Source organism: Dendronephthya gigantea, unplaced genomic scaffold, assembly GCF_004324835.1.
Source record: "Dendronephthya gigantea isolate DGI-Jeju-01 unplaced genomic scaffold, DenGig_1.0 000243F, whole genome shotgun sequence".
Lineage (NCBI taxonomy): Eukaryota > Metazoa > Cnidaria > Anthozoa > Malacalcyonacea > Nephtheidae > Dendronephthya > Dendronephthya gigantea.
Window position 1 is genome coordinate 203,472 of NW_021163253.1, and position 23,353 is coordinate 226,824.

At 35.8% G+C, this 23,353-nt stretch overlaps 4 protein-coding genes across 4 annotated transcripts; 2 read left to right on the forward strand and 2 right to left on the reverse strand.

Moving 5' to 3' along the window:
* Positions 1–11: 11 nt before the first annotated feature.
* On the forward strand, positions 12–7,693 carry LOC114540641 (stromal interaction molecule 1-like). Its single transcript, XM_028560762.1, has 11 exons — positions 12–283; positions 1,016–1,125; positions 3,136–3,247; positions 3,386–3,497; positions 3,727–3,842; positions 4,323–4,494; positions 4,719–4,809; positions 5,383–5,472; positions 5,786–5,950; positions 6,430–6,530; positions 6,824–7,693. The coding sequence occupies exons 1-11, from the start codon at positions 184–186 to the stop codon at positions 7,329–7,331; spliced, it is 1,677 nt and encodes a 558-aa protein (XP_028416563.1). The 5' UTR covers positions 12–183; the 3' UTR covers positions 7,332–7,693.
* Positions 7,694–8,656: 963 nt separating this feature from the next.
* Positions 8,657–10,846, reverse strand: LOC114540627 (DELTA-alicitoxin-Pse2a-like). Its single transcript, XM_028560748.1, has 3 exons — positions 10,762–10,846; positions 10,230–10,288; positions 8,657–9,975 (listed from the first exon to the last, which is right to left on the reverse strand). Exons 2-3 carry the CDS (start codon positions 10,285–10,287, stop codon positions 8,702–8,704), a joined length of 1,332 nt encoding a protein of 443 aa, XP_028416549.1. The 5' UTR covers position 10,288; positions 10,762–10,846; the 3' UTR covers positions 8,657–8,701.
* Positions 10,847–13,769: 2,923 nt separating this feature from the next.
* LOC114540623 (ran GTPase-activating protein 1-like) lies at positions 13,770–21,320 on the forward strand. The gene is made up of 16 exons (XM_028560745.1): positions 13,770–14,019; positions 14,395–14,522; positions 15,007–15,066; positions 15,398–15,577; positions 15,755–15,889; positions 16,032–16,133; positions 16,419–16,475; positions 16,561–16,674; positions 17,393–17,492; positions 17,982–18,238; positions 19,038–19,145; positions 19,227–19,271; positions 19,575–19,620; positions 19,908–19,993; positions 20,216–20,340; positions 20,511–21,320. The coding sequence occupies exons 1-16, from the start codon at positions 13,902–13,904 to the stop codon at positions 20,578–20,580; spliced, it is 1,731 nt and encodes a 576-aa protein (XP_028416546.1). The 5' UTR covers positions 13,770–13,901; the 3' UTR covers positions 20,581–21,320.
* On the reverse strand, positions 21,321–23,306 carry LOC114540625 (aminopeptidase O-like). The gene is made up of 5 exons (XM_028560746.1): positions 23,198–23,306; positions 22,807–22,923; positions 22,490–22,527; positions 22,354–22,402; positions 21,321–22,088 (listed from the first exon to the last, which is right to left on the reverse strand). Exons 2-5 carry the CDS (start codon positions 22,867–22,869, stop codon positions 21,939–21,941), a joined length of 300 nt encoding a protein of 99 aa, XP_028416547.1. The 5' UTR covers positions 22,870–22,923; positions 23,198–23,306; the 3' UTR covers positions 21,321–21,938.
* Between the last annotated feature and the right edge of the window lie 47 nt (positions 23,307–23,353).

Sequence of the window (23,353 nt, forward strand, 5' to 3'; positions counted from 1 at the left end):
TTGAAAAATATTCTAACTTTCTTACATTCCATTCGTAAAGATGTTCGGAGAGCCTCGTAATTTTCCGACAATTTAATATTTTAATAGTATTCAAAGTTTCTCAGTTTCTCTGCTGGAATTATTGCGGCAAATTTCTGCAACATATGGCAACGTATTCATATTTTCCTACAGCTTGTTGCAAACATGAACTGTATTCGTATTGGTGCTGTTCTTTTCCTTTGTTGTTGTTACGTGGTATTTGAATTATTAGGGGAGAAGGCTACAAGCAATGTTAAACCCCAAGGTAGGCGTCGTGCGGATGCTGGCCTGGAGTTGACCAGGGGGATATAATTTATATCGTTTTGTTTTATAATAACGTATTGCCCCTTGAACGTTTATCTTCAGTTGTACCCATTTGTCTGGTATGGATTGATGAAATGACATGAAGAGTTTGCGGTTAAGCTTACTTGAACACGCAGCACTTATTAGCCTGTGTGATGAAAGCAATATATAATATCCATGGGATTATTTAGCTTTAGCTAATAATAATTCGATATTGCCATATCATTTGTTTATTTTTATAGGTAAATTGAATTATTTTAAATAGTTTTCACAAAATTTCACTCACAATTTTTGGGCACGATCAATTCTATCTATTAGCGATATTTATTATGATCTTTTTATTGTCTAGAATTCTTTCACTTAATAAAACATACTAAATTTAAATCACATTGAATAAAACGCTTGTTTGTGATTGATTTTGATGATAATACTGAATGGCATGTTTGTGACATGGCCATGGTGAGTGCAGAGATAGTCATTGGCCCTAAGAAGCCCCTAGTGGGAATAGGTTGGGGTTGAGGAGTTGGACTAATGCAGTTTTTTTTGAGGCAGCCCTTTGTATCAAGTACCGGGTATATAATAGCAAATTGGTGTTCAGGTCATTCTGCCATCAAATTTAAAGTTTTTATATAATGTGCTATTTTTGAACAGGATTGAATGATGTATGAAGTGTGCATTCTTTTCGTATTACTAGATGATACAGTCACTGAGCAAACTCAGCTTGAGTTTGATGCTGTTCAAAAGCTTCACATCCATTTGGATGATGATAATGATGGTGATGTGGATTTTTCTGAATCTGAGGAGGTAGGTGAATAACTAGATTGTCTAAATCATTGATCAATATAGCCTGGTTGTTTAATATATAGACTGTTAAATAGTTTCTAGTCGTAACAAATCTCAAATAGTTAACTCAAATAGTTACAAACATTAGAATTTCAATGTCTACAATCAGCCTTTAAATACCATTCTCAACTGTGAACCCAGTAAGTGCAAGAGTTGTGGCAATTTGGGTATCAATTATTTCAAATTTGTGGGAATTAAATGCTCAAGTTATAAGTATTTTGTTATATATAGAAGTTATATTTTGAGGCCTTGGCAATAATCTTAGTAGCACCACGGTTGTAGCACCTAATTGTCTCATTTTTATATTTTTTTGAACAAAGATGTTGTACAACAATTGATCATGATTCAAGCAGATTGATAGGATTTGGGGCCAGATTGACTGCCAATTTATATACATCTCATCATATTTTTGCCCCTCCTATTACACGTATTGCCCATCATGCTCATGAATCAAATCATTAACAATTATTGAATGAGGTTGAACATGATATGAAGAATTATCAAGCTGAAGTCTGTTGTTTTCAACCAAAGCCAAATGATGGGGTTGATAACAACAAAATAAGTCTTTGATAATGAAAAAGTCATATCACACATTATGCAGTCACACTTGGAAATGACAATTTCATACATTGATCTTATCATACAAAGAGCTAATTAGAAATATTGCATAAATAATTCATACAATTTATTAAAATAAATAAAGATGCTTTTCAAATGATAAATTATTTATCGATGTAGATAAATTGCAATTCAAACTATGAGAGAGACGTATTTACAAGATGTTTCAACTCTAACATCTCTTCTTCTTAAACTCTTTGCTACTTTCAAATTAAGCACAGGCAATCTAGAACAGCCTGAGCCTATTTGAGCCTTCTGGCCTGAGCTGTTTCCAACTGTCATTGCTGTCTTCTGGATTTGGTCTTCCTCTCTTCTATTTTCCTCAAAGGTTCCACTTGAGCGACTGCAGAGTGTGTTGTTGGCAGGCTTTCTTAACATGTGCTCAATCCAACCCAATGTTCTATGCCAGATCTCATGTTAGTCGGCTGGCAGGTGGTTGGTATACGCTGCAACAGGTGGTTGGTATTCTGTTCGTTGTTCCTCATATTTCTGCTCCATACAGTAGGACTGACTTGATGTTTGAAAGATCCTCATCTTTGTGCGCGTTGACACTACGGTACCTTGCGCGCCTCGCCGATCCTAACTCCGACGTGCAAGGGAGCGACCTAAATTTCACCGATCCCTCATTAAAGAGGAATAATACAAGAAACAATATTCAAGTCAACTTTTATCATAAATATAACATGTAAAAGGTCTGGAAACACTTGGAAAGAATGCCTCTCTGCCTTCGGCCGTCAGGGGTCCAGCCGAGACCGATTCTTGGCGGGGACGTTGGTGGCATGCAGAGGACATGTCCAATCCACCTCCATCGTCTTTGTCTAACTACAAGGGTGATTGGCTTGGTGCTTGTTCTTTCGTGTATAGCTCTGACTCCTCCTGAATTTGAGATGTTATTTGGCCAAAACATGTTCAAAACTCTCCGTAGGCATCTATTCTGAAATACCTCTAGTTTGTGGCTAATCCCCTTGGTCATCTTCCATCAGTGATTCTGATCCATTTGTGCTGAGCACATTTTTCAAATTTATTGATCAAAATAAAAAATTATTTTTTGTTCATGTGTTAAAGAGGAATGTTTGCATCTTTGAACATAGCCTGCGATCGTAAAACTTGAAATCCATCTCATTTAAGGTGGTTCTCAATAACGATAATGTTGTGACATAATTACCGATAAGGTCTATTACGTTTGAAATAAAAACTGTGCTCAGGCTACAAAAAGAAAAATAACTGCGACAATGAAATGTTTTTTCAACTATTGGTGGTTGATAAAACCACCTATATCAATCGAAGATGTGTCCAATACATCATTGACTTCAGGCCCTTCAAACAAGTTGATCTATTCAATTTTTTTTTCAGTTTTTAAAACATGAATTGAAAGTGAAAGATCATAAACGTCATTCAAAGTTTCATTCGGGTGATGGTTCGATTAGTGTTAATGATCTCTGGAAAGCATGGCAAAAAAGTGAAGGTATATATTTGTAAATCTGTGAAAGTTATTGTATACCTATATTGATAATACTGTTGGTGTAAATTCTCTTGTTTCCAACTACGTTCATCATTGGAACAGAACTTATGCGAGTTTATAGATTCTGTTTTTTCTTCGTAGTCAGTAAATGGTCACCTCATGATGTTGCAAACTGGTTAACACATGATGTTAATTTGCCCCAACATGTTGAAGTCTTTACGAAAAACAAAATAAATGGACATCATCTACCAAGGTAGCTATATTGCATTGTATATAGGGTCTTTACATAGATATATCATCAAATATAATTTCTGCATTCGAGCTATTAGAGCAGTTACAACGAGCTATATATAGTAAATATGTTATTATTGGCATTGTAGCTACAATTAAGCGCATGTCAAACGGGTTCATTATATAATTTAAGGAATGTTCCCTATGGCACTAGCTATTTTACTGAACTAGCTAGTATATATCTTGTGTAGGTTGGCTTCGCCGGTCGATGGTATATTGTTGAATGATTTGAAAATTACAAATATAATTGAGAGAAAAAAGATTGCATTAAGAGCAATGGATGTTGTTCTCTTTGGTGCTCCCAGAAGTAAGCTCATCTTTTTTGCATTATGATTTCTTGCTATAGTTCGATCTGTTTATTGGACAATATCACATTTAGATGTGCAACACAAAACCGGCCTGCGTACAAGCCCTAGTACGAGGTTTGCTGTTGGTATCTTAATACTGATTTTTCACCCCTTCCACTCTGGGCATTTACACAAATAGCTCAGGAATATCTCGAGAAACGTATTTTGTATCTGCTAAGTTACAGACATTTATTGAATCTTTTTTACATGCCTTTAATAGCTGTATATTGAGCCGTCTTTTTTTGGAAACGTAACCGAAAATAAGTGTGAGGTTTATTAAACGATGTACAAAATATCTCATCTTCCTTCTTTCAACGTAAATGATATAATTTGACCACAATTCTAAAAACTAGTTTAATTTCTGTACTCAACTATATAGGATAAAATTATACAGATTAGATAGTTTATAAATTTGTTTTACCCCGAATTAATATGTTTAGGGCATAACTATTTAAAAGACTTCGTATTGGGGTTGATGGTTCTTGTTGCAATGATGGGATTCTGGTTTTCCAATGTACAAAAACGTAAAGCTCAAAAGCAAATGGAATCCATGACGAAAGATATAGAATTTTTGCAAGATGCAGAGAAAAACCTAACCAGTCTTCAAAATAGGTACAACATACATTTTAAGACGAAATATACCACAGAACAAGAACTTAACAAATGCAAACGATGCACTTAAGCCACGCTTTTAAATTACTGTGGTTATCTGCATGGGTATAAATCGATAGCATAGTTATTGTGTGTTGGAATTGAAAACAAGTTTACTCTTTTAAGTTATTTTATTTCTAATACATGCACGATTAAATATACTCCTAAAACATTTGCTTGACAAGGCTTAAAGAAGCTGAGACAAATCATCAAGTAGTTCAACAAGAAAAGTTTCAATTGGAAAGTAATCTCAAAGACGAAATTGAAGCGGCTAAGGTACACTTCTTATCTCTTATATTTTGATATATAATTATTTTACTATAGTAAATATTACGAAATATTCCTCGATTTAACTTGGCAAGAGCCATAACTTGGTATAACGAAGAGCCGAATATAGCTGGCAGGACCGTAACTAGAACGATAATTGGGGGGGGGGGGGTGTTTATTCATATAATCCGTTCTGCCCGACGGATTTCTTTTGTAAGTGCAATAGCTCACAATGAAAATCCGTCGGGCAGAACTGAATATATGAATAAACAACCCCCCCTCCCCAATTATCGTTCTAGTTTACGGCCCTGATAGCTGCATCCCTTTTTCTGTTTTAATTAAAGTTTTATACATATATTTGTATAGCTATGATATGCATGGAGTTGTTTCTGAAGGGTTGATTTCTGGGGGAATGTTGTGTGATTAAAATTAATACAATACAATACACTCTTTCTAAGGTTGTATCGCTACCCCGACCCACTCCAACATATGCATGCTTACATCTCCCTCACATGCATGCATGCAGTTATCCCGCGTTATTCCCGTATACCACAATAATTCTTAGTTGTTTCTTTTCTATAGCGTGAAGCACAGCGTCTTCGAGAGGCACGAGAAGACCACTCGGAAGAAATTCACACTCGACTTAAATTGGCTGAACAAGAATTGGTTCAGGTATTGCATGTCTACGTCATTTGTTTCTGCACTTTTGAGAAGTCCAGACCACCTGTTCTAAGGATAGTTACGCGTGTACTCTACAGGGATTAGCCAAAAAACTAGGCCTATTGTAAGGCTAAGGCGTGCTTATGTTTACAGGCAGTAAACATTTTACGTTGTATATAAATAAGTTTTCTCTTGTCGACAATGGTATAATATAAGTACACAACAATAACAACTCCGAACCATAAATATTTCCGTATTGATTTTGAAGTAAATATGGTCCTCGAAATTTGTGGAATAATTAGAAGTATATATAATTACTATTAAGGTAAGAGAGGCACTGCAGAAAGCAGAAAAAGAAGTTGAGTATTTGTCTTCGGAAATGAGTTCCTCTCTACAGAAATGGCTTCGAATCACATATCAAAAAGAGGTGAAAAATTTCCAGTATCGACGTAACGTTGCAATGAAGAAGATGGAAGAAGCCAAAGATGCTGTATGTTATACTTACGTCTTGCATCGTCGTTTTCTATACGTTGTGTTGTCATCATTTTTTTCCATTTCTACTCCGAGTTTTCAATTTGAACTTGCAATGTTTCGAAGTATAATAGTTTTTTTGTTGTTTATAGCTATAATTGCATTTTTAAAAATTGTAAGCCTGAACCAGTCGCTGAACAAAGCCTTTTTTTCAAAGGACTAGTATTACGTTGCAGACCAATTTTGCGGACCCATGGCGTATACATGCAGTGACTGTATAAAGTAAAATAATCTTACTGACTGAAGCCGGTATAAAAAATTGTTTGTCTTGACGAATGGTTTGCATATTTGCCACTTCCTATCGTTTTGTATTTGAAATGAAAACCTCCCACCTTTTTCCGAACAGATGCATAAAGGTCTTCTTCGGTATTCCGTACATCAGAAGTACGTTTCAAACAGGCCCAATTAACAAAAATGACAACTAGTTTTTCATTTTAGTGTTACAGATTGAAGCGTAAACGTGGTTCAATGTTTGGTGCATTGCGTCTTGCTCATGATCAAAATATTGATGATGTTGATCAAAGAATACTTGCAGCTCGGTGAGTTATTTAAAATTCCCAAACCGAAGAATGTGACGATATTTTCGTTCACCCAACAATTCCCGAATATGTGTTGGCCGGACTTTATTGAAAAACAACAATGTGATTTTACAACGCGTAGAGGGCGTGGTGATGTGGAACTTAGTTAAAACAATAATAATAAAACCCTTAATAAAACCCTTTGATAATGATATAACTACAAGCTATGTCGTCAATTTGGTCCCAGGTGGATAGTTTGTCTCGTTTTTTCGTACATCGATTTCAGTATTGAGTAATGTTTTTGTGTACTGTAGAACGTCGTTGGCAGAAGTAACAAGTGACTTAGAAGAACTTCAATATCGTTGGCAACAAATAGAAACATCTTGTCGTCTTGAACTTGGTGTTTGTACGTCGTTTTTATGCAATGAGTCGACTGACTCACCCGTCAATGCATCACGACTAGGGCAGTCTGTCAAGTCGGCTGCTGGATTAGGATCAGCTGGCACTACCTCTCGCGAATCCCTTTCGTATCATCGAGTATACACATATCCCTCACTTTTAACTGCGGAAGAGAATCCCTCTCCTTACCAAACGTTGGGAAAGTCATATGAAAGACATTCCTCTGATCCGAGTGGGAGAACGAGTGAGCGGCCTACTACCGAAGAATTGGAATGTAACGGAGATGATGTAAATGGCAGGTACACTGAATCTGTTGACGGTGTAGATGATTGCAGCGGGAGTGAATTTGAACGAAACATTGATTCCGAGTATTCTCTCAGTCAACAAGACATCACTGATGTTCTTACTGAGGGGAACAATTAGTTAAAATTACAAAAAAAGAATTCCGGTGAAAATGGGTCATTTTGGAATGACAAATCCAAGAGTCATTCATTCTCCAGTTCAGAGAGTAAAAACACAGGATTTAAAAAGAAGTGGTGGTCTCGAGGGAAGAAACACCATAGCGAGGACGGAAATTATGAAACAAACTCAATTCAATCGTCCAAATCGAAAGGCTCAATGCCCATATTATCGCAAAGGTAGTTTATTTGTAGGGAAACACAGGGAAAATTATTGTAGAAACTAATCTTAGTCACCTGGGTTGTATATATAGTTGTCCATAGAAATTATATTTAATTTTTTTATGATGCGTATTGACAATATAACAACCATGCAATAATGCATTTCAACACTCTTGCAGCTTGTCAGCCTCTTAACGTGGGTTTTATTTAACAGTTTATTAATGGCCCGATTTATACTAGCCATGTATCATCTGCAGATGTATCATCTGTCTAAGTATAAACACAGGCGAACTATCTAGACGAACTATGTCATATTGGATTTTTTTGGCGAAATCCGCTGAATGTGTGTTACGAAGTATCGGTTTTTCTGTAGTTCGTTCACATGCCGTATTTATACTCGCAGATAATTCGTGTTAACGGATGATCCCTGTTTGCCCGTGTTTATACACAGACGAACTAGAAGGCGAACTATTTTCGCTTGCTCAAGTTCGTCCAGACGGATGATCCGTCTCTAGTATAAATCAAGCCAATCAAACTAACCAGAAAATTCCTGGAAAAATTGTCTAATTCGTTGTATTATAAGATGTCATATTTTGAAGAACCGCCCATGCAAGTTAAATTTTAAAAGGCGTTGATACGATTTATGAATAACATTAAATAACTGAGAAGACGCGCAATGATTTCTCAATACTTTAATGCATGCATGTGACTTTTTTTAATGCGATCGGGGTTTTGCTAGGCCTAGGGAAATGAATATGTAAAAATACATTCTAGAGTATATATTTTGTATACAAGAATTTGACCATTAATATTCTTAATTTAATACGCAGCACAGCAGAATGTTTGACTATAATATATGGTGCATGTTCTTCACTTAACTCTTAAGTAATTCCGTCAAGCGTCATGCAAGCTATTTTTCATGAACAGTAAACAATATCTCTTCAAGGAAAATGAAAAACTAACTCTTCAAAATATAATTTCAGCTCAAGAAAAATGGAAAACAATTAAATAGTACCTTTGTCATTTATTGACAACTATAGTAACAGAAAAGAAATACACCATTATCGGTCGAATTGATTGTAATGACACTGAATGTGAAAGAAGTTAAAGTTAAGAACGTTTATTAATTAAGCAAGTAGTTTAAACTAAAACGACCAAGTCCTTAGTTCGCAATCAAAAAATAATACGTCGTGTTGGATTAGGATGGCGGCAGGCACATCGTGATCCCCACAATTTCCAGTCGCATCCGTTCCAAGACCATCTCCTTTGGTAATGTGGCGAGGCTGTTGCTCGGCTCTTGCCATTGGGTAATTTGGTCTGCCCGTGACGGATGCAAGATGAACCTCTGCACTCACATTTTACGCCAATTTGATAGCGACAATCATTGTCGTGATGGCAACCTTGGGATGCGAGAGAACATTGGAAGACTGGGTTAGAGGATGTTGAGTGGGAGGCGTAGTCGAACTTCTGTATTGGTGGTGTGCCAGGGCGCTTGCTTGGTTGATATGGACAACCAAAGTTCAAGTAACCATCGAAGTAATACTCAAGGTTAACTGCTTGAACGTAGGTATTCTTGTTCTCCGAAGTCAGCGTATGGTGACGACGCAGAATTTCCCAGATTGGCGTGAGAGTATAGGCTATAGGGGTTGGGTGAGTATGACCTTCGGTTAGAAATTGGATGATAAGATCACTAGAACGGTCATATAGAAGTCTGTTTCGTAAGTTGACTGACCCACCACGCACTACCACTGATGTACTCATTTGGGAATTGGACAATTTTTTTACTTCGTCTTTGGTGACACCAGAGCATGCTGACAGAGACAATTTACCAGGGCCAACACCTGCACCAAGGGAGGCACACGCTTTCACGGTAAATTGTTTCGATGAAAAGGAGGACTTTGTTTCAGCGAATGCATACTGGTCAATACTGGAGCCGAATGTGACAGAAGTGATGACATGAGAGCCATGTCTTTCTAAGAAATGATGATACTCGCGCCAAGAAGACTTGTGCCAGGGATTTTTAATTTGTGTAGGTAAAGCTGCAAAGTCTCGCACCACAGAAGATCCAAGGGAGGCTGTATACAGGCAATTGGGTGAGAATTGTTGGACAAAAGCTTTAGTTGCAAGGTTAATTGATGTTCCACTGACTTCACGTGATGTACCGCTGATCGATTTAGAAGTAATATCAAGCGTAAGTCCCAACGAGAAGGGGCCTTCGTAACCAGCTTTAAGATTTGTCTCAGTCGCAATGCTTTTGTAAAAATCTTCGGTATTTCTATAATACGTCTGATCTTTAGCTGTCGTCGCTATTTTGAGCTTTCGTTGGCAATGCTCTTCAATATCCCTAAAAAAGGTCAATCCATTTGGAATGGAACCTAGGAGATCTTCTTCTGGAATGTAAATGGCTTTCCCGAGAATTGTATGGTAATCATCCTCGCATGAAACAACTAAAAATATTGTATTAATTGACTCAAATTATTATGTGATATTGTGATTCACAACGGAACGCAGAATATAAAATGTGCCACCCTGATTAAATTATATCATTTTCACTTTCAAAAGTGAATTGGATGCGACAAAATTGGATCCGACAAAATTGGATCGTGTGAACAGATGCTGAAAATGTTGCTTAAAAAATAAAAAATAATTATAACGTTGGACTTTATATAAACCATATAGTGTTGCTCGTGATTATACTTACGCTCTGTGAGGACGAACGCCAGAAGAAACAGCATGAAATATCCGCTGATTAAATTCATTCTACAGAATAAAGTACTAAAAATTCAAATACGCGTGCAGCATGAAAATTATGAAAGATCCCCTATCACCCACTGTCTTTCTAAGCGTAACAGTGCTAGGCGAGAGCATAGGGGAAATTGGTATAACCTGCCTCACTCATGATTTAATTGGTTTTTAATTGAAAATGATCTTCACTCAGGCCAATATGGAGATCTTAAAGTTTTTTAAATTTTACTTCTCCCGAATTCCTTCGCTATTGTTCTACTGAAAATCTTTTTGGTCGGTTAAAAGCGCGAAAAGGTGCCATTACTTCACGGTTTACTTGTCGGGTAAAACAACCGATAAGACCCGAATCCCGCCTCTGGTTTCTGATGCATGGTATAACCAGCTACAAGCTCTTTTTAAATATTCGTCTAACGCTGACCATAGTATAATATATCCATGTGTAAAAGGCGGACAATTTGATGAATAAACTGAATTCTAAATTTTCGTACCTTAAAATCTTTAAGACTTGTTTTTGAGCAATGGTCACCTCTTTCCAAGGGCCGTGTGCACGCAGAGGATGCAAATGGCTATATGATCGTGTGGTCAATGCATGGTAACAATTTTATAAAGAGTATACAAGAAAATGATTTTGTCTCATCTAACAGTTGTTTAAATATCAATAATATTTTAATCTGAACACTAGGAGTTGAAGTGTATATAAGATAAATTATGTTTATTCTATATATGATTCAATTGAGATTTGAGAAGGTAATCGAAGCCATCCTTGGTTATATTGTATGGTGTCTTTAGTTATGTTACGTACAACGTATGTAAATGTATTTTGAGATTTAGGGCTGCATGCTTTCCATTGTCGCGTTTTTGCACGCACGTACACGCACGTAAAAGCTTAAAACCTTCTAAGCTGTTGTATGTATGATTAATTTTATCCTAGATAAAAAAACACCAAATCATTAAGAGTATCCAACCCTATGCATCTATTCAATCGCTGATTTCATAAGTATCATTTAAATGATTTTAAACTTTTACGTGCGTATACGTGCGTGCAAAAAACGCGACAGTGGAAATAAGCCTTTACTGAAATTCTTGAGACATTATGTTCGTCGCATTGCATCTGTAAATGTATATAAGATAAATTACGTTTACTCAATTTATTGATGTTTTAATTGATATTCATTGTCGAATAGAAAAAACACTTTCTCCAGGCATTAAAATAGCGTGTCCTTGTACACACTTATAAAATGCGAATGTGTTTTTCTAAATTAAAAAGAGCCCAAAATGTGCCAAAATAATTAATTTGGTTTGTGAGAAACTAATTGCAATTATATTCTACTTCAAAATTTTTGGCGCTACAAGCTAACACTCAAAAATACACGCCTTTTCCAATCACATACAAGTCGGTCCCAAAACGTACAAAATTATCCAGTCCCTTATTGAGAATCAGGCCTTGCGCATAATATAACCACGTATAACGACACTGCTTAAATCAGCGTCCCACATGCAAATACATTTTCCAAGCGATCAGTTTTTCAGTGTAGATTTCAGATCAGTTTTCAGAGATTAGTTTTCGATCTATCTATATTGACAGATTGGCAGGTGCGTTGGTCGGTCAGGCCATTTAAAATAAATCACTGATGAAGACAGGATCCATGCGATCCAAAAAATACATTTCATAGAAAAGCAGCGTGCCAAATGCTTCAAATATCGTCTCATTATATAAACCTTTCCGGCAACTATCTAATATTCTCTACCTTCAACTAAAAGCTTTTTTTTTGTATAGAAATGTTGACAAAAATTAATCTCCAATTAAAAAGGAATAATCGAAGGCAAATAATGTTAAATTGCATGTTCACAGAGGTTATAATTATATTTACTTTAATGTTGATAAATCAACATTCCTCATTCGTGTAAATAAAAGAGAAGGATAATTTTAATTTTTAAGTATTATTTTCATTATCAATTAGCAGCTGTTTACATGAGCCCAGTTACCCGAGATTTAACAAAGTGTAAGATGATTTTGAGTCTTCCAATTTCGAAACAAAAGAATTACATGCTATTGTAGGACGACTACAAGAGTAACACGACTATACCAAGATCACAGTATAGGTAGAGAACAGTATAGGGCCACTTCACTATGCCACCCGGTGCTGTATATTGAATCAGTTACTGGCTGCCGTACGCGTTAGCCAGAAACTATGTTCTGATTTGCTGGAAAATGCATTCGACTGGCGGCAAATATTGTACTGTCAAGCGTGAGACAAAAAAACTCTTACCTGAATAACTAGAACGATAATTAAGGGGGGAGGTTATTACTGTGTCATAAATATATCCAGTTCTGCCCCAAAGATTCCTTTTGTAAGCTATTGCACTTAGGGAACTAAATATATGAAAAACCACTCCCTCCCCAATTATCGTATCGTTCTAACTTCGGCCCTGCTGAGTGGTCTTGCCGTTTACTCCATAACTGTGACAGAACATAGTTAATATAGGGGGAATCATGTAATTTACTCGTTTCAACACCTCAAATCCATTTCAAAGGTAATCAATATGGATACCTCATTATCTATTGTTGTTTATGTGTATGTTGTTCGGCACATGAGAGGCACGACATTTAAAACAGACTATTAACTGCATGTACGTCGTCGATGTATAAAATGCATTGTCCGTTGGAATGTTTTCCAGGTAATAAGAGGTGCTTGAATTTGAGACGAAAGTCACACTTCGTAGTTTTTTAAAAAGAAAGGATTGCCCGAAGAAGTATTGGGAAAAGTTGGAAGAATCTTTGCTCAGGTACATAAACATGGTAGGCTGAAAGAATCGATTTTGGCTTGAACTTTGGCTTTCCAAATTAATTCATCGCCATGTTGAATAGCCAGAACAGAAGATTACAGTACAGATGCTATATCTTGGGTATGTTTTCATTGAGCTGTTTACTTGTTTTTCTTCGCTTATTTCATTTTAAAACGAACTACGGCGCCGAAAGATTGGGAAGGTGAATACTGGTATTGCTCTATTAATAATTTTAATATATGTGTATTTTGTATCTTTAAATAACACGTTTGTACGGTGGGCGAAACCGGAATATAGTTGAATAAACTTTGAATTAAATGATGAGGGATCATCGCAGGATCAGATGTTGAAGAATCGGCGCAGGATCAGATGTTGAAGAATCGTCTACTTACTATACGTTTATGTAATAAAATTTTAATTTTTTTTAATAATCACCAATTGATCAAAGTTGAACGACATTGCACGCATATTCTGTGTGCTCGATCAAAACTAAACGAATGTACTTTGAAGCTAAACGATTGATTGATTGATTGATTGATTGATTGATTGATTAAACGGCACTGCAAGCATGGCATATTCTGTGACTGTATGTATAGAGCTCAGTGGGCCATGCGCAGTTTGTAACGTCGATCAGCAGATGTTTAGCGCACAGTAGTTAAGTACTTCATATTGCACAGTCATTTACTTTGATTTATTTAAATGTCTTCTCACTCGTCTACAGTTCTACAGAGCTTTTCTCACGTGGGAGATCTTTGAATTTTAGAAATTTGCATTTTGCAGTACTATGATGCATGTGTGTTGAACTTTACAGTAAAAACTATAACTATATACTCTCTTAAAAATGGCATTGGGAAATGAGGTTGACGATGTGACTGGTTTGTTAGAGAAAACATCAGTTAAACAGATCAATATTGTCAGATTGCCTGACAAGGGACGGAAGTTAAACACTGCTGAGGATGGTAGGTACCTTCAATATTTTGCTGGTCACATTGATATAAATATGAGAAACCTTGTCAAACTAATTTTATTATTGTCAAAACTAATCTGCCGTTACTCTGTTGGCCATTCAACTAATCTGTTGGCCATTCACTGGTTCAGAGCACGGATAAGGAACTAATTTTGAGGGGAAATCATGAAGCAAACGTAAGGTCTGATGGACTTAGAATGATCAGAGTTGCTCATGGTTAGAGTTCTCGCATATAAGAATTTCTGATTCATGCAGCTAATTTAGAGCTGGCCATTTTTGAGCTGTCAGTCATGCATATGTGACCTACTGTAGAAGGTAGTAATGGATTGGAAATAGTGCAAAGTTAATTATAAATGTTTGTTTGTAGTTATTGAAGTTATAAAAGCAATTGAGGAAAGTAAAGATGTTCAAGCTTTTACTCTTGAAGGACATACTTTGGGTATTGAGGCTGCCAAGGCCATTGGTAGTGCTCTGTCAAAACGACAAGAGTTTCAGGTAGATATTTTCACTGATATGAATACTGATGATTAGTAGAGAGGTTAAGATACCCCGGTTCCGGTGTACAGGTACGGGTAGCCTTATTTTTTTCAATGAATTTCCATCAGTGTTTCTCATTTTTTTCGAAGATTAACTTGACAATTCCTTTCTAGTCGACTTTAACCTCTTGATCGAGGTAAGCATTATTTATGTCTTGAAATGTGCAAACAACAAGAAATTCCAATGGACAAAATATGGCTACCTGTACCCATATACCAAAAATGGGGTATCTTAACCTCTCTAATAATATATGATGCTATTATATAATCAAACCTTTATTAACTGGTTCCATGTTGGAAAAGCATGGACTAGTTTCATTGTCATATTCTATGTGGATCCTTAATCAAGAGATTTGAGAATGCCATTTGTTATCCTGTTGGAATTCACAATAGGTGAAATATTATAGTGAAATATTATAGTGATGATGCATATTCTTCTACAGAGAGCTCTCTGGAATGATATGTTTACTGGTCGTTTGAGATCAGAAATACCTATAGCATTGGTAAGTTATTCTACATTGCTTAATTTACAATTAGTGACAAGCAGGTATACTATTACATAGTGTGTTCAAATAGGATAATCTACCCACTTTTTCTATTTCTCAACATCATCAATACCATTGTAAGAAAAACAAATGTGTTATTTTTATACAAAGCATAACATACTAGCTGTTTGGACTTGTATAGTTTGAGTTCTAGTCTGGATAATGTGATTGCTTACAAGTCCTTGTAATTCACCCTTGGCACCTTGGAATGGATTTGATGTAACATATATTACATGTATGTATTAGAACATGCTTTTCTAATATACCATTCTTTGATATTTTATCTTAGGAAAGTTTAGGTGATGGTGTCATAGCAGCTGGTGCACATTTGACTGAATTAGATTTATGTGATAATGCGTTTGGTCCAGATGGTGTGAGATCTGTCAAAAAACTTTTGACCAGTCCATCTTGTTTCTCATTGGAAGTTTTAAAATTTAACAATAATGGTCTTGGAATAGGCGGTGGTCAGGTTTGTCTAATTTATATAATTTAGTTTATCAATTAATACGTATTGTCTGTGTGTTCAGGATAGTATTGTACAGAAAAATCAAATAAATCCAGGAAGTGTCTGTGGGGCAATCAGAGCTGTAGCTAGACCACTTAATTGAGGGGTGTTACAAATGTTCAGAAATATTTTTTTGTGTAGATATTATCAGATGCCTTGTTAGAATGCCACAAAGCTAGTGTTGACAATCATCGTCCTCTAAAATTAAAAGTGTTTGTTGCTGGAAGGAACAGGTTGGAAAATGAAGGAGCTACTGCTCTAGCAAAAGCCTTCAAGGTAGATGAATAAATAAAACACTATCATGTTAAACACCACCATATTGCAAGCCTGAGAACTGATATGTAAAGAGTCCTTGAATGTTACCAAGTGAAAACTAGGTGATCTCATCCCCAGACTGGCGCTGTTAACGCTCTTGTAGGTAATAGGAAGCCTTGAAGAAATATCCATGCCGCAAAATGGTATTAACCACGCTGGTGTGGCTGCTTTAGCTGGGTCTTTTAAGAGCAACCAAGGCTTAAAGGTGTGTAGTTGTATGCAAATATTCATTGTTGATATGTTTATACTGATTACTGTCATGCAACTGATGAACATATAGTAGATAAATGTGTCACCCCGGAAGTTTGGTTCTCGTTTTTTTTTGTGTTAATTTGCGTAACGATGAGATTTCCGTAACCTGCGTTGTTTGAATTCGTCACACTCCAGTAGGTGGAACGGTTTCTAATTTTTCTAGCATTTAAATCGATAGGAAGTCGAGCCGATATGTATCCACGTTAAATAAATACGAATTTTCAACCCTGCGTTTTAGGTCGTGAATCTTAACGATAATACCTTTACTTCAAAAGCTGCAATTGCAATGTCAAAGGTAAGATGTAATGTTTTAAGTGTTAAAATACTTCATATTTAAAACGTCATTTGACTGTTTCATGTAAAAGACATTGTCTCTTTAGATTCTTCCAAGTCTTCCAGATTTAGAAGTTATCAACTTCGGCGATTGTTTAGTGAAGTCAAAGGGTGCAATAGCAATTGCAGAGGCTTTAGAAAACAGTGTCCCTAAATTAAAGGTAATGATGCATTTGTCAAATAAAATACCTTTTACCAAACCAAAGTCATTCCAATGATCAAAAAAACCAGGGACCGAGTGTTCCAAAGGCGTTTAGCTTTAAAAACGATGGATACGTTCAACATAGGAAACAAAATAATTTATTGAACAAATGAGGTGAAATATTCGATGTAAAGGTTTAAGTTTCAATGGAAGTAGACATTTAAAGCATAAGATGTATGTACAGTAGTTCAGAAGATGTATGAGAGTATATAATTATAGTTATTTAAACTTTGGTTTAAACTTTCGTCAAACAGTCGGCCCTAGGCATAGGCATACAAAGCCCATAGGCATAGAAGTATAGGCATAGAAAGCCCATATAGAAAGAACAAATTTTGAGTTGAGCATATTTAAAAAACTGCTACTTACAATCACCATGATGGTTATAATTCCTCTAAATGGTGCACGTATTGATGGACGGCATTTCATGTTTTTTTTTGAGTGGAAATTTATAAGGGCTACGGTATATCGTATTAGATACAGTATGTCATTAACAAGTATATGCCAAATCTATATCCTGAGTTCCTCCAGCCACCATGCAGGGGCCAGTCGTATTTTACGGTTTTACAGGCACCTACGGTTTAACTATAAAACATAAAAGTTTTATAACCCCCTGCATGGGATCAATCTGAAAAATTGTCTAGCGTTGATACGTCATGAAGACTGACTCTTTATTTCAGGAACTTGTTTTGGCATTTGGCGAGATCAACAAAGAAGCAGCCATGCGAGTTGTGGAATCCATGGAAAACAAACTTCACCTTGAGAAATTAGATCTAAATGGTAAAAATTAAAATCCTACTAGTAAAGGACTATCTTACGTTGCAGTGTTAAAATAGGCTATGAGCCTGATGGCGTTCACATATTAAGGCATACTTTGTTGTGTTCATGCTTTGTATCTATTTTCTACTTTGTGTAACGTGATCTACACGAGAATTGATGTACGACCACTGAGCTATATAATTATTACATAGCTCAGTGTGTACGACCAATAATGTATATGACTTATCGCGCGCGTGCAGTATGATTTCAAAATTTTCAAAATTATGCAGTCAACGTTGTGTTGTATGTGATTGTATGCACTGACCTATATTATCTAATTGTATGTCATTCATAATTTCTTATGCGCACCATGCAGATAAATCCTACTGTTCATGGCAGTCCATGCGCAATGTCACAAACATGAATGCTGTACAGGATGTTTGGAAAATAAAGAATTCTTGTACTCCTATTTTTGTAAAATTACTTAAACGTTATTAAAATGCTTTCCAGGGAACTGTCTTGGCGAAGACGGTATTGAGGAAATAAAATGGAAGTTAAATGAGCTTAAACACGAAAATGTTCTTGCTTCCATGAGCGATGATGAAGGTGAAGAGGATGAAGAGGATGAAGAGGATGAAGAGGATGAAGAAGATGAAGAGGATGAAGAGGATGATGATGAATCCGAAGATGATAGCGATGAAGTTGAAAATGAATCAGGAGATGTCGAGGAGAAGGAAGTTGATGATGAGAAAAAAGAATTAGATAAGGTTTGATGAAAATATGAAGATACTATCAGGTGTATTCAGGGTATTAGGTGGATTCATTGTGTACTGATGCGCAAAGAAAATATCTCAAACATTCAATTGCAGACTTGAATGAAGTTAGCAATTTACCTCGGTTGTATACGACACTCCGAGTTAGTCTGCTAGACGCTCGCCATAATTATTAATTATTTAATATATCGGCTTTTGGCCCCAATACATGCATCTACATGATGCTTTTAGAATTTTTTATTCCGTATTATTTTAACATTTTTTATAACGGATCTATTTATGGTTAATAAAATTATACAATACTTCAATCAAAATTGTCCGTACCGTACAAATATATGTGCCTTTTTCTCATGTAGCCTGAAACAATTGTTCAGACTACAATATATATGAACCTTTAAAACACAATAAATTATTGTTTTAATTTGACTTTTGATGCGAGTAACGATATCTTGAAATGGGATAGGAAGAAACAGGTAGTCTATATTCTTTGAGTTAATTATTTGGATTGAAGAACAATGGACCCTTCTCATAATGACGTCAAACGTGAAAAGCCTGATGTCACACAAATTCTGAATGGCTATACAAAGCTAACGAACCAATGAAATTTGTGTATTGTCAGCATTGAGAATGGTTATCAGGCTTTCCGCATTTGACGTCATTATGAGAGAGAGGTTTATTGCTCGTGTATAAATTTAAAAGAGCAAAGCGGTGTTCTAGCTTGATTGAGATTATATTTGTTTATCTAAGGATCATGGTTTTAATTTTTCTACCTAGTAAAGAAATGTTTTTGTAGGACAATCATCTCAAAACTGCTAAAGAATTTTTGGGGCATCCATCGCTAGAAAATTTTAAAAAATTGCCGGAATTTGACAGAATCGAACTTATAAAAGAAGCTTTGCAGGTAAATTTTGCATTATTTTAGTTCATTTTGTTTTTATTTTTTTCCAATTCACGTGATGGGAATGAAATTTTTATCTTCCAGACTAAAATCGCTGATACAAGTGTTATTTGCAAGTTATTTGTTCAGGTATTTTGTTTTAACTATTTTCTCCGTTTTTCATGAAAGGAAAAGAAAAAAATATGGGAATTGACAATATTTGTCTTAGGTTTGGCCTTTAGAACTACGGGTTGATGAAAACTGGACTGCATGAACACTATTGGAGTATTGTGCTGCACCTCACGAATGTTGTTGTTGTCAAGTTGCTTTCATTTGTCGAAAAAGCAACCTGATAGCAACCGCCTCATTGAGTTCTGCATATTTTCATCAACCGGCAACAATATCAATTTTTACGCGCAATTAGCTCTAAACAAAATGTTTTTCATTTTCCAGGCGTCATGTGTTCTTCATAATTCAGATGATTTCATCCCATGCACAGGTAGATCAGTGTGTCTGTCTCAGTGACTGTATGTACATGCATCTGTTGTGAAATATGTTTATTATATGATGGATTCAAATCAACATTAAAATAAATTAAATTTAAGATGGCCGGATTAAATCTGGCCTATAGCATTTGTAAGAGGAAATATCAAACGATATCATCGTCAAACAATATACGTATATCGAAGATGGCGAATGGCGTAAATATTTGTTCTCAAAACCTATAGCTTTCAACAGTGTGTATTTTTCCAATAAAGACCCTTTGTATTATATTCATATTTACAGATGTCATTCTCCAAGAAGCATTTCTCAAATCTGGTAAACCTGAAACTGTGATTAACAGCTTACTGATCCACATGGGTCTGCTAAAGGTTTGTTACTTTGCTTGGTTATCAAAGTGATCTCTAAGAGCACAGTTGCATGGTTGGATTTCAGCAACTCGTTATCAAAAGTGAGGGTTTTTTGAAAACGAATGTGAATATTATTATAGATTATGCATTAATCTATTATTGCGTAAGAAATTGAAAATAAGAACTGCGTTTTTTCGTTATGACCAGCAAAAAGTAAACTTTTCTAATTTTCTGTTTATACAGAGTGAAGATAAGTTAGAGCCAGCAAGTAATGATATAACAGGAGCGTTGCAAGCACTGAATCAAGCTGCCAGACAGGAGTATTTTCCTAAGGATCTTGCTTTCTTCTTTACCGCTTTCTTATCGAAGTAAGTATGCCAGATTTCAATGAAACGATAATCCACTAAATAAAACAGTTTTACCTAAAATTGACGATACGAAATTCGCTTCGATTCTGCTTCACGTAATATGAAAAGCACTTTCCTTCACATCTGCATCATGGGGCAAATTTTAACTATGTGTCGTCACTCTTTTTCAGACCAAACTGTACAGTAAAATTTTCAGAATCGGCAAGGACAAACCTGCTGCAAACTTTAGAGCATTTGTAAATCTCCATATATGCATTAGAACGATGTAATCTTACTTTAACTTAAAAAAAAGTGAACATACTGAAGCATGTCATTTCGCTCTTTAAAACTGTGCATCCTGTATCGAAATATTTCTTACAAGCGCGTAAGAAGCCTAAAATCTAAAAAAGTTTTGTTTTAACCGATCATCTCATTGGCAAATCACCAACTTCGAAGAACAACGAAGCACAGCTTATATCCAAAAGAGGAGAAGTAAAAACAATTCTACTAAGTTGTAGGTGCAAGTTGCCCTGGTGGTCATAAAATCTAACTCATAACTGCGAGACCATGACCGTCACCGCTATATACCATGAGATATGATAGAAAGCCAACACCGATTTGTTTTTTTTTAATGTATTCTCGCCTTAAATACTCGACCATTTATTATCTCATTTCTATACCACTGGTTACAATGCAACTGTTTTGCATTTTTATTGACGTTAAACCTAATTTCGTAGCTTAAATTAAAATTTCCTTAAATTTTACTCGAGTCATTTTTGAATGTCGAATAACAAACCATTGACTATCTAATACCATCCTAAAACTATTAATATTTTCTTACGCATGCATGCATGTTCGAGTGACGTTACCAGTGGGGAGTATATTAAGGGGGTGCTCTACTTTCAGGATTAGTTACCATAGACAATGACACGAGACTAGCTGTAATTTATTTTAACAATTTATTACTTTTCAATCCAACAAATATATAAATATCATATGTGACATCAATTCAGCGAAGATCATCTTCCTTTTGGAGTGCATTCTATATTACATCAACAAGGGTATTTCACTGAGCGTATTTATCTCTAGAGGAATAAATAATGTAATAACTTATAGTTTACATATAGTTTGCCTGAAAACCGTCAGGCTTGCCACGCCACTGTTTAGTGCAACCATGGTTGCCGTGCGCACGGACAACGCAGAGGGCAACTGGAAAAACAGCGTAATGTCGACATGTGGAAAAAAGTTAACCATGCACCTAGCGAGGTGGGTAAACATTACCGTAACCGGCTTACTTTTTTTAACATCGATATCTCGCTATTTTTAAATTTTGGCTACGAATTCTTGAAAATTTAGCATAGCTATAGAGTTATAGGATATATACGTTGTTACTTTCACCATATGGTTGGGGGAAACATCACGTGCTTTTACACATGCAAGGACAAAAATAATCTGCGTCTTGAATATCAGTAATACCAAAAGCGGAATAGAAAAATTTACTAAGTGCATATAAAAACGTCTATGGAAGGAAATTTCAACAGAATTGCATTCGAATCAAATAAAAATATTTAATAAATAATCTAATGACTTTGTTTAATGGAAGACGAGACGTATGTTCGTCAGTCTCTTCCTTCCAACATATCTTGAACCGTCTTCAACGTGCATTGATCCATCTCGCCATCAATGATAGAGAGAACATCCAAAACCAACTGTTTCTGTTTCGGTTGCTGTGATATAAGTAGTTCACCAAAGAGGTAAATCCCCATTCCCTAAGAAAACGTCAGATATTTTATATATATGCATAAGGGGGTGACCTAATTTCTAACAGCTTATTATACCACATTTTATGTCGCAGATATGTTGATAAGAAATGTATATGTCTGAGGTCAGGCTTGCCTATTGTGAGCTATGCTGCCATAGGCCTTAGTTTTCGGTAATCGTATTCAGTTTTTGAAAATAATGCTCCAAGTGATATTAGCAGGATTCCGTATATATATGCTTTATGAGTGAGTTTTCTCATTCTTAAGTACTTACTTGATCTTCAATCAGAAATTTTTTAACTTGAGGATAACCAGGGTAATAACTATGTGAAATATTATAATAACTATAATTAGTAATATCTCTCGGTAAAATTGCTAAACCGGCTGAATATTGTTGAAGGGCCATATACCTGTGTTTAACAACCAGTTCACACCATCGATGTCGAACCTAGGAAGCACCACAGCATGATTATTGCAGAGAAGAAAGAGGCATACTTTACTAAAGTTTCGCCATCATAACGATGTTCCCCTTTGTCTTGGAATATTGATTTTTTTAGTACTGAAGTACATGCATTATAACTTGCATTTATCTCGTGTAGGAATGCTTATGCTGTCATTGAGTAAAGTTCATTGACCACCAATACGCATTGTTCTTTCCTTTGCTAAACCGATCGTAAAAGGGCATCTTTTCTGGACAATGCATGCATGTACAGAGAGAAAAACTAACCTCAGCATTTTTATCAGCAAAATGATAGCAGTTATCCAGTTGGGTAAGAGTAGCAATTGCCATGGCATCACGTTCTAGCAATCTCTCCAGCAAAACAACCAATTGAGTCTGGCCGTTCTAAGAAGAAAAACTAGATTAGAAACAAATAAACAACTTGTATAGTAGACAATAGTATAATCATGTATATGCATATAAAGCCCTAGCCCTAATAAAAAATTGCATCGTGTGACGGTGCTAACCGTTTGATATTGATTGCTGACCAAATGTTACTGACCTCTATGTTACAAATAAACTACATCGCCAGTTCCAAGCCCTGTACACAGCAAACCTTTCTGGTTTTATTATAACTGTTTGGAAACTTCAAAAATCATTCAACGAACATATTACAAACCACTTTAGGATGATCTTTTATAGGCTTTTTAGTTCTGATATGCTGTGTTTTTCTTCTCTTATTAGCAGCATCTGTTTTCTTCCAGAAGGAGAACTAATAAATATACGAGGAATCCTGATATGCACGCTGTATTCTATATAAACACGTGAGCTAACA

What these genes read in the sequence shown, in the direction of transcription:
- LOC114540641 (XM_028560762.1), top strand. Translation starts at nt 184, where the DNA reads ATGAACTGTATTCGTATTGGTGCTGTTCTTTTCCTTTGTTGTTGTTAC. An exon ending in TCTCTTTGGTGCTCCCAGAA is followed by an intron (nt 3,843 to 4,322) that starts GTAAGCTCATCT and finishes TAATATGTTTAG; the next exon opens with GGCATAACTATTTAAAAGAC. An exon ending in CTAACCAGTCTTCAAAATAG is followed by an intron (nt 4,495 to 4,718) that starts GTACAACATACA and finishes TTGCTTGACAAG; the next exon opens with GCTTAAAGAAGCTGAGACAA.
- LOC114540627 (XM_028560748.1), bottom strand. Translation starts at nt 10,287, where the DNA reads ATGAATTTAATCAGCGGATATTTCATGCTGTTTCTTCTGGCGTTCGTC. An exon ending in GGCGTTCGTCCTCACAGAGC is followed by an intron (nt 9,976 to 10,229) that starts GTAAGTATAATC and finishes CAATATTTTTAG; the next exon opens with TTGTTTCATGCGAGGATGAT.
- LOC114540623 (XM_028560745.1), top strand. Translation starts at nt 13,902, where the DNA reads ATGGCATTGGGAAATGAGGTTGACGATGTGACTGGTTTGTTAGAGAAA. An exon ending in TGAGAAATTAGATCTAAATG is followed by an intron (nt 17,493 to 17,981) that starts GTAAAAATTAAA and finishes AATGCTTTCCAG; the next exon opens with GGAACTGTCTTGGCGAAGAC. An exon ending in TTTACCGCTTTCTTATCGAA is followed by an intron (nt 20,341 to 20,510) that starts GTAAGTATGCCA and finishes ACTCTTTTTCAG; the next exon opens with ACCAAACTGTACAGTAAAAT.
- LOC114540625 (XM_028560746.1), bottom strand. Translation starts at nt 22,869, where the DNA reads ATGGCAATTGCTACTCTTACCCAACTGGATAACTGCTATCATTTTGCT. An exon ending in GAACTGGTTGTTAAACACAG is followed by an intron (nt 22,403 to 22,489) that starts GTATATGGCCCT and finishes TATTTCACATAG; the next exon opens with TTATTACCCTGGTTATCCTC. An exon ending in AATTTCTGATTGAAGATCAA is followed by an intron (nt 22,089 to 22,353) that starts GTAAGTACTTAA and finishes ACGTTTTCTTAG; the next exon opens with GGAATGGGGATTTACCTCTT.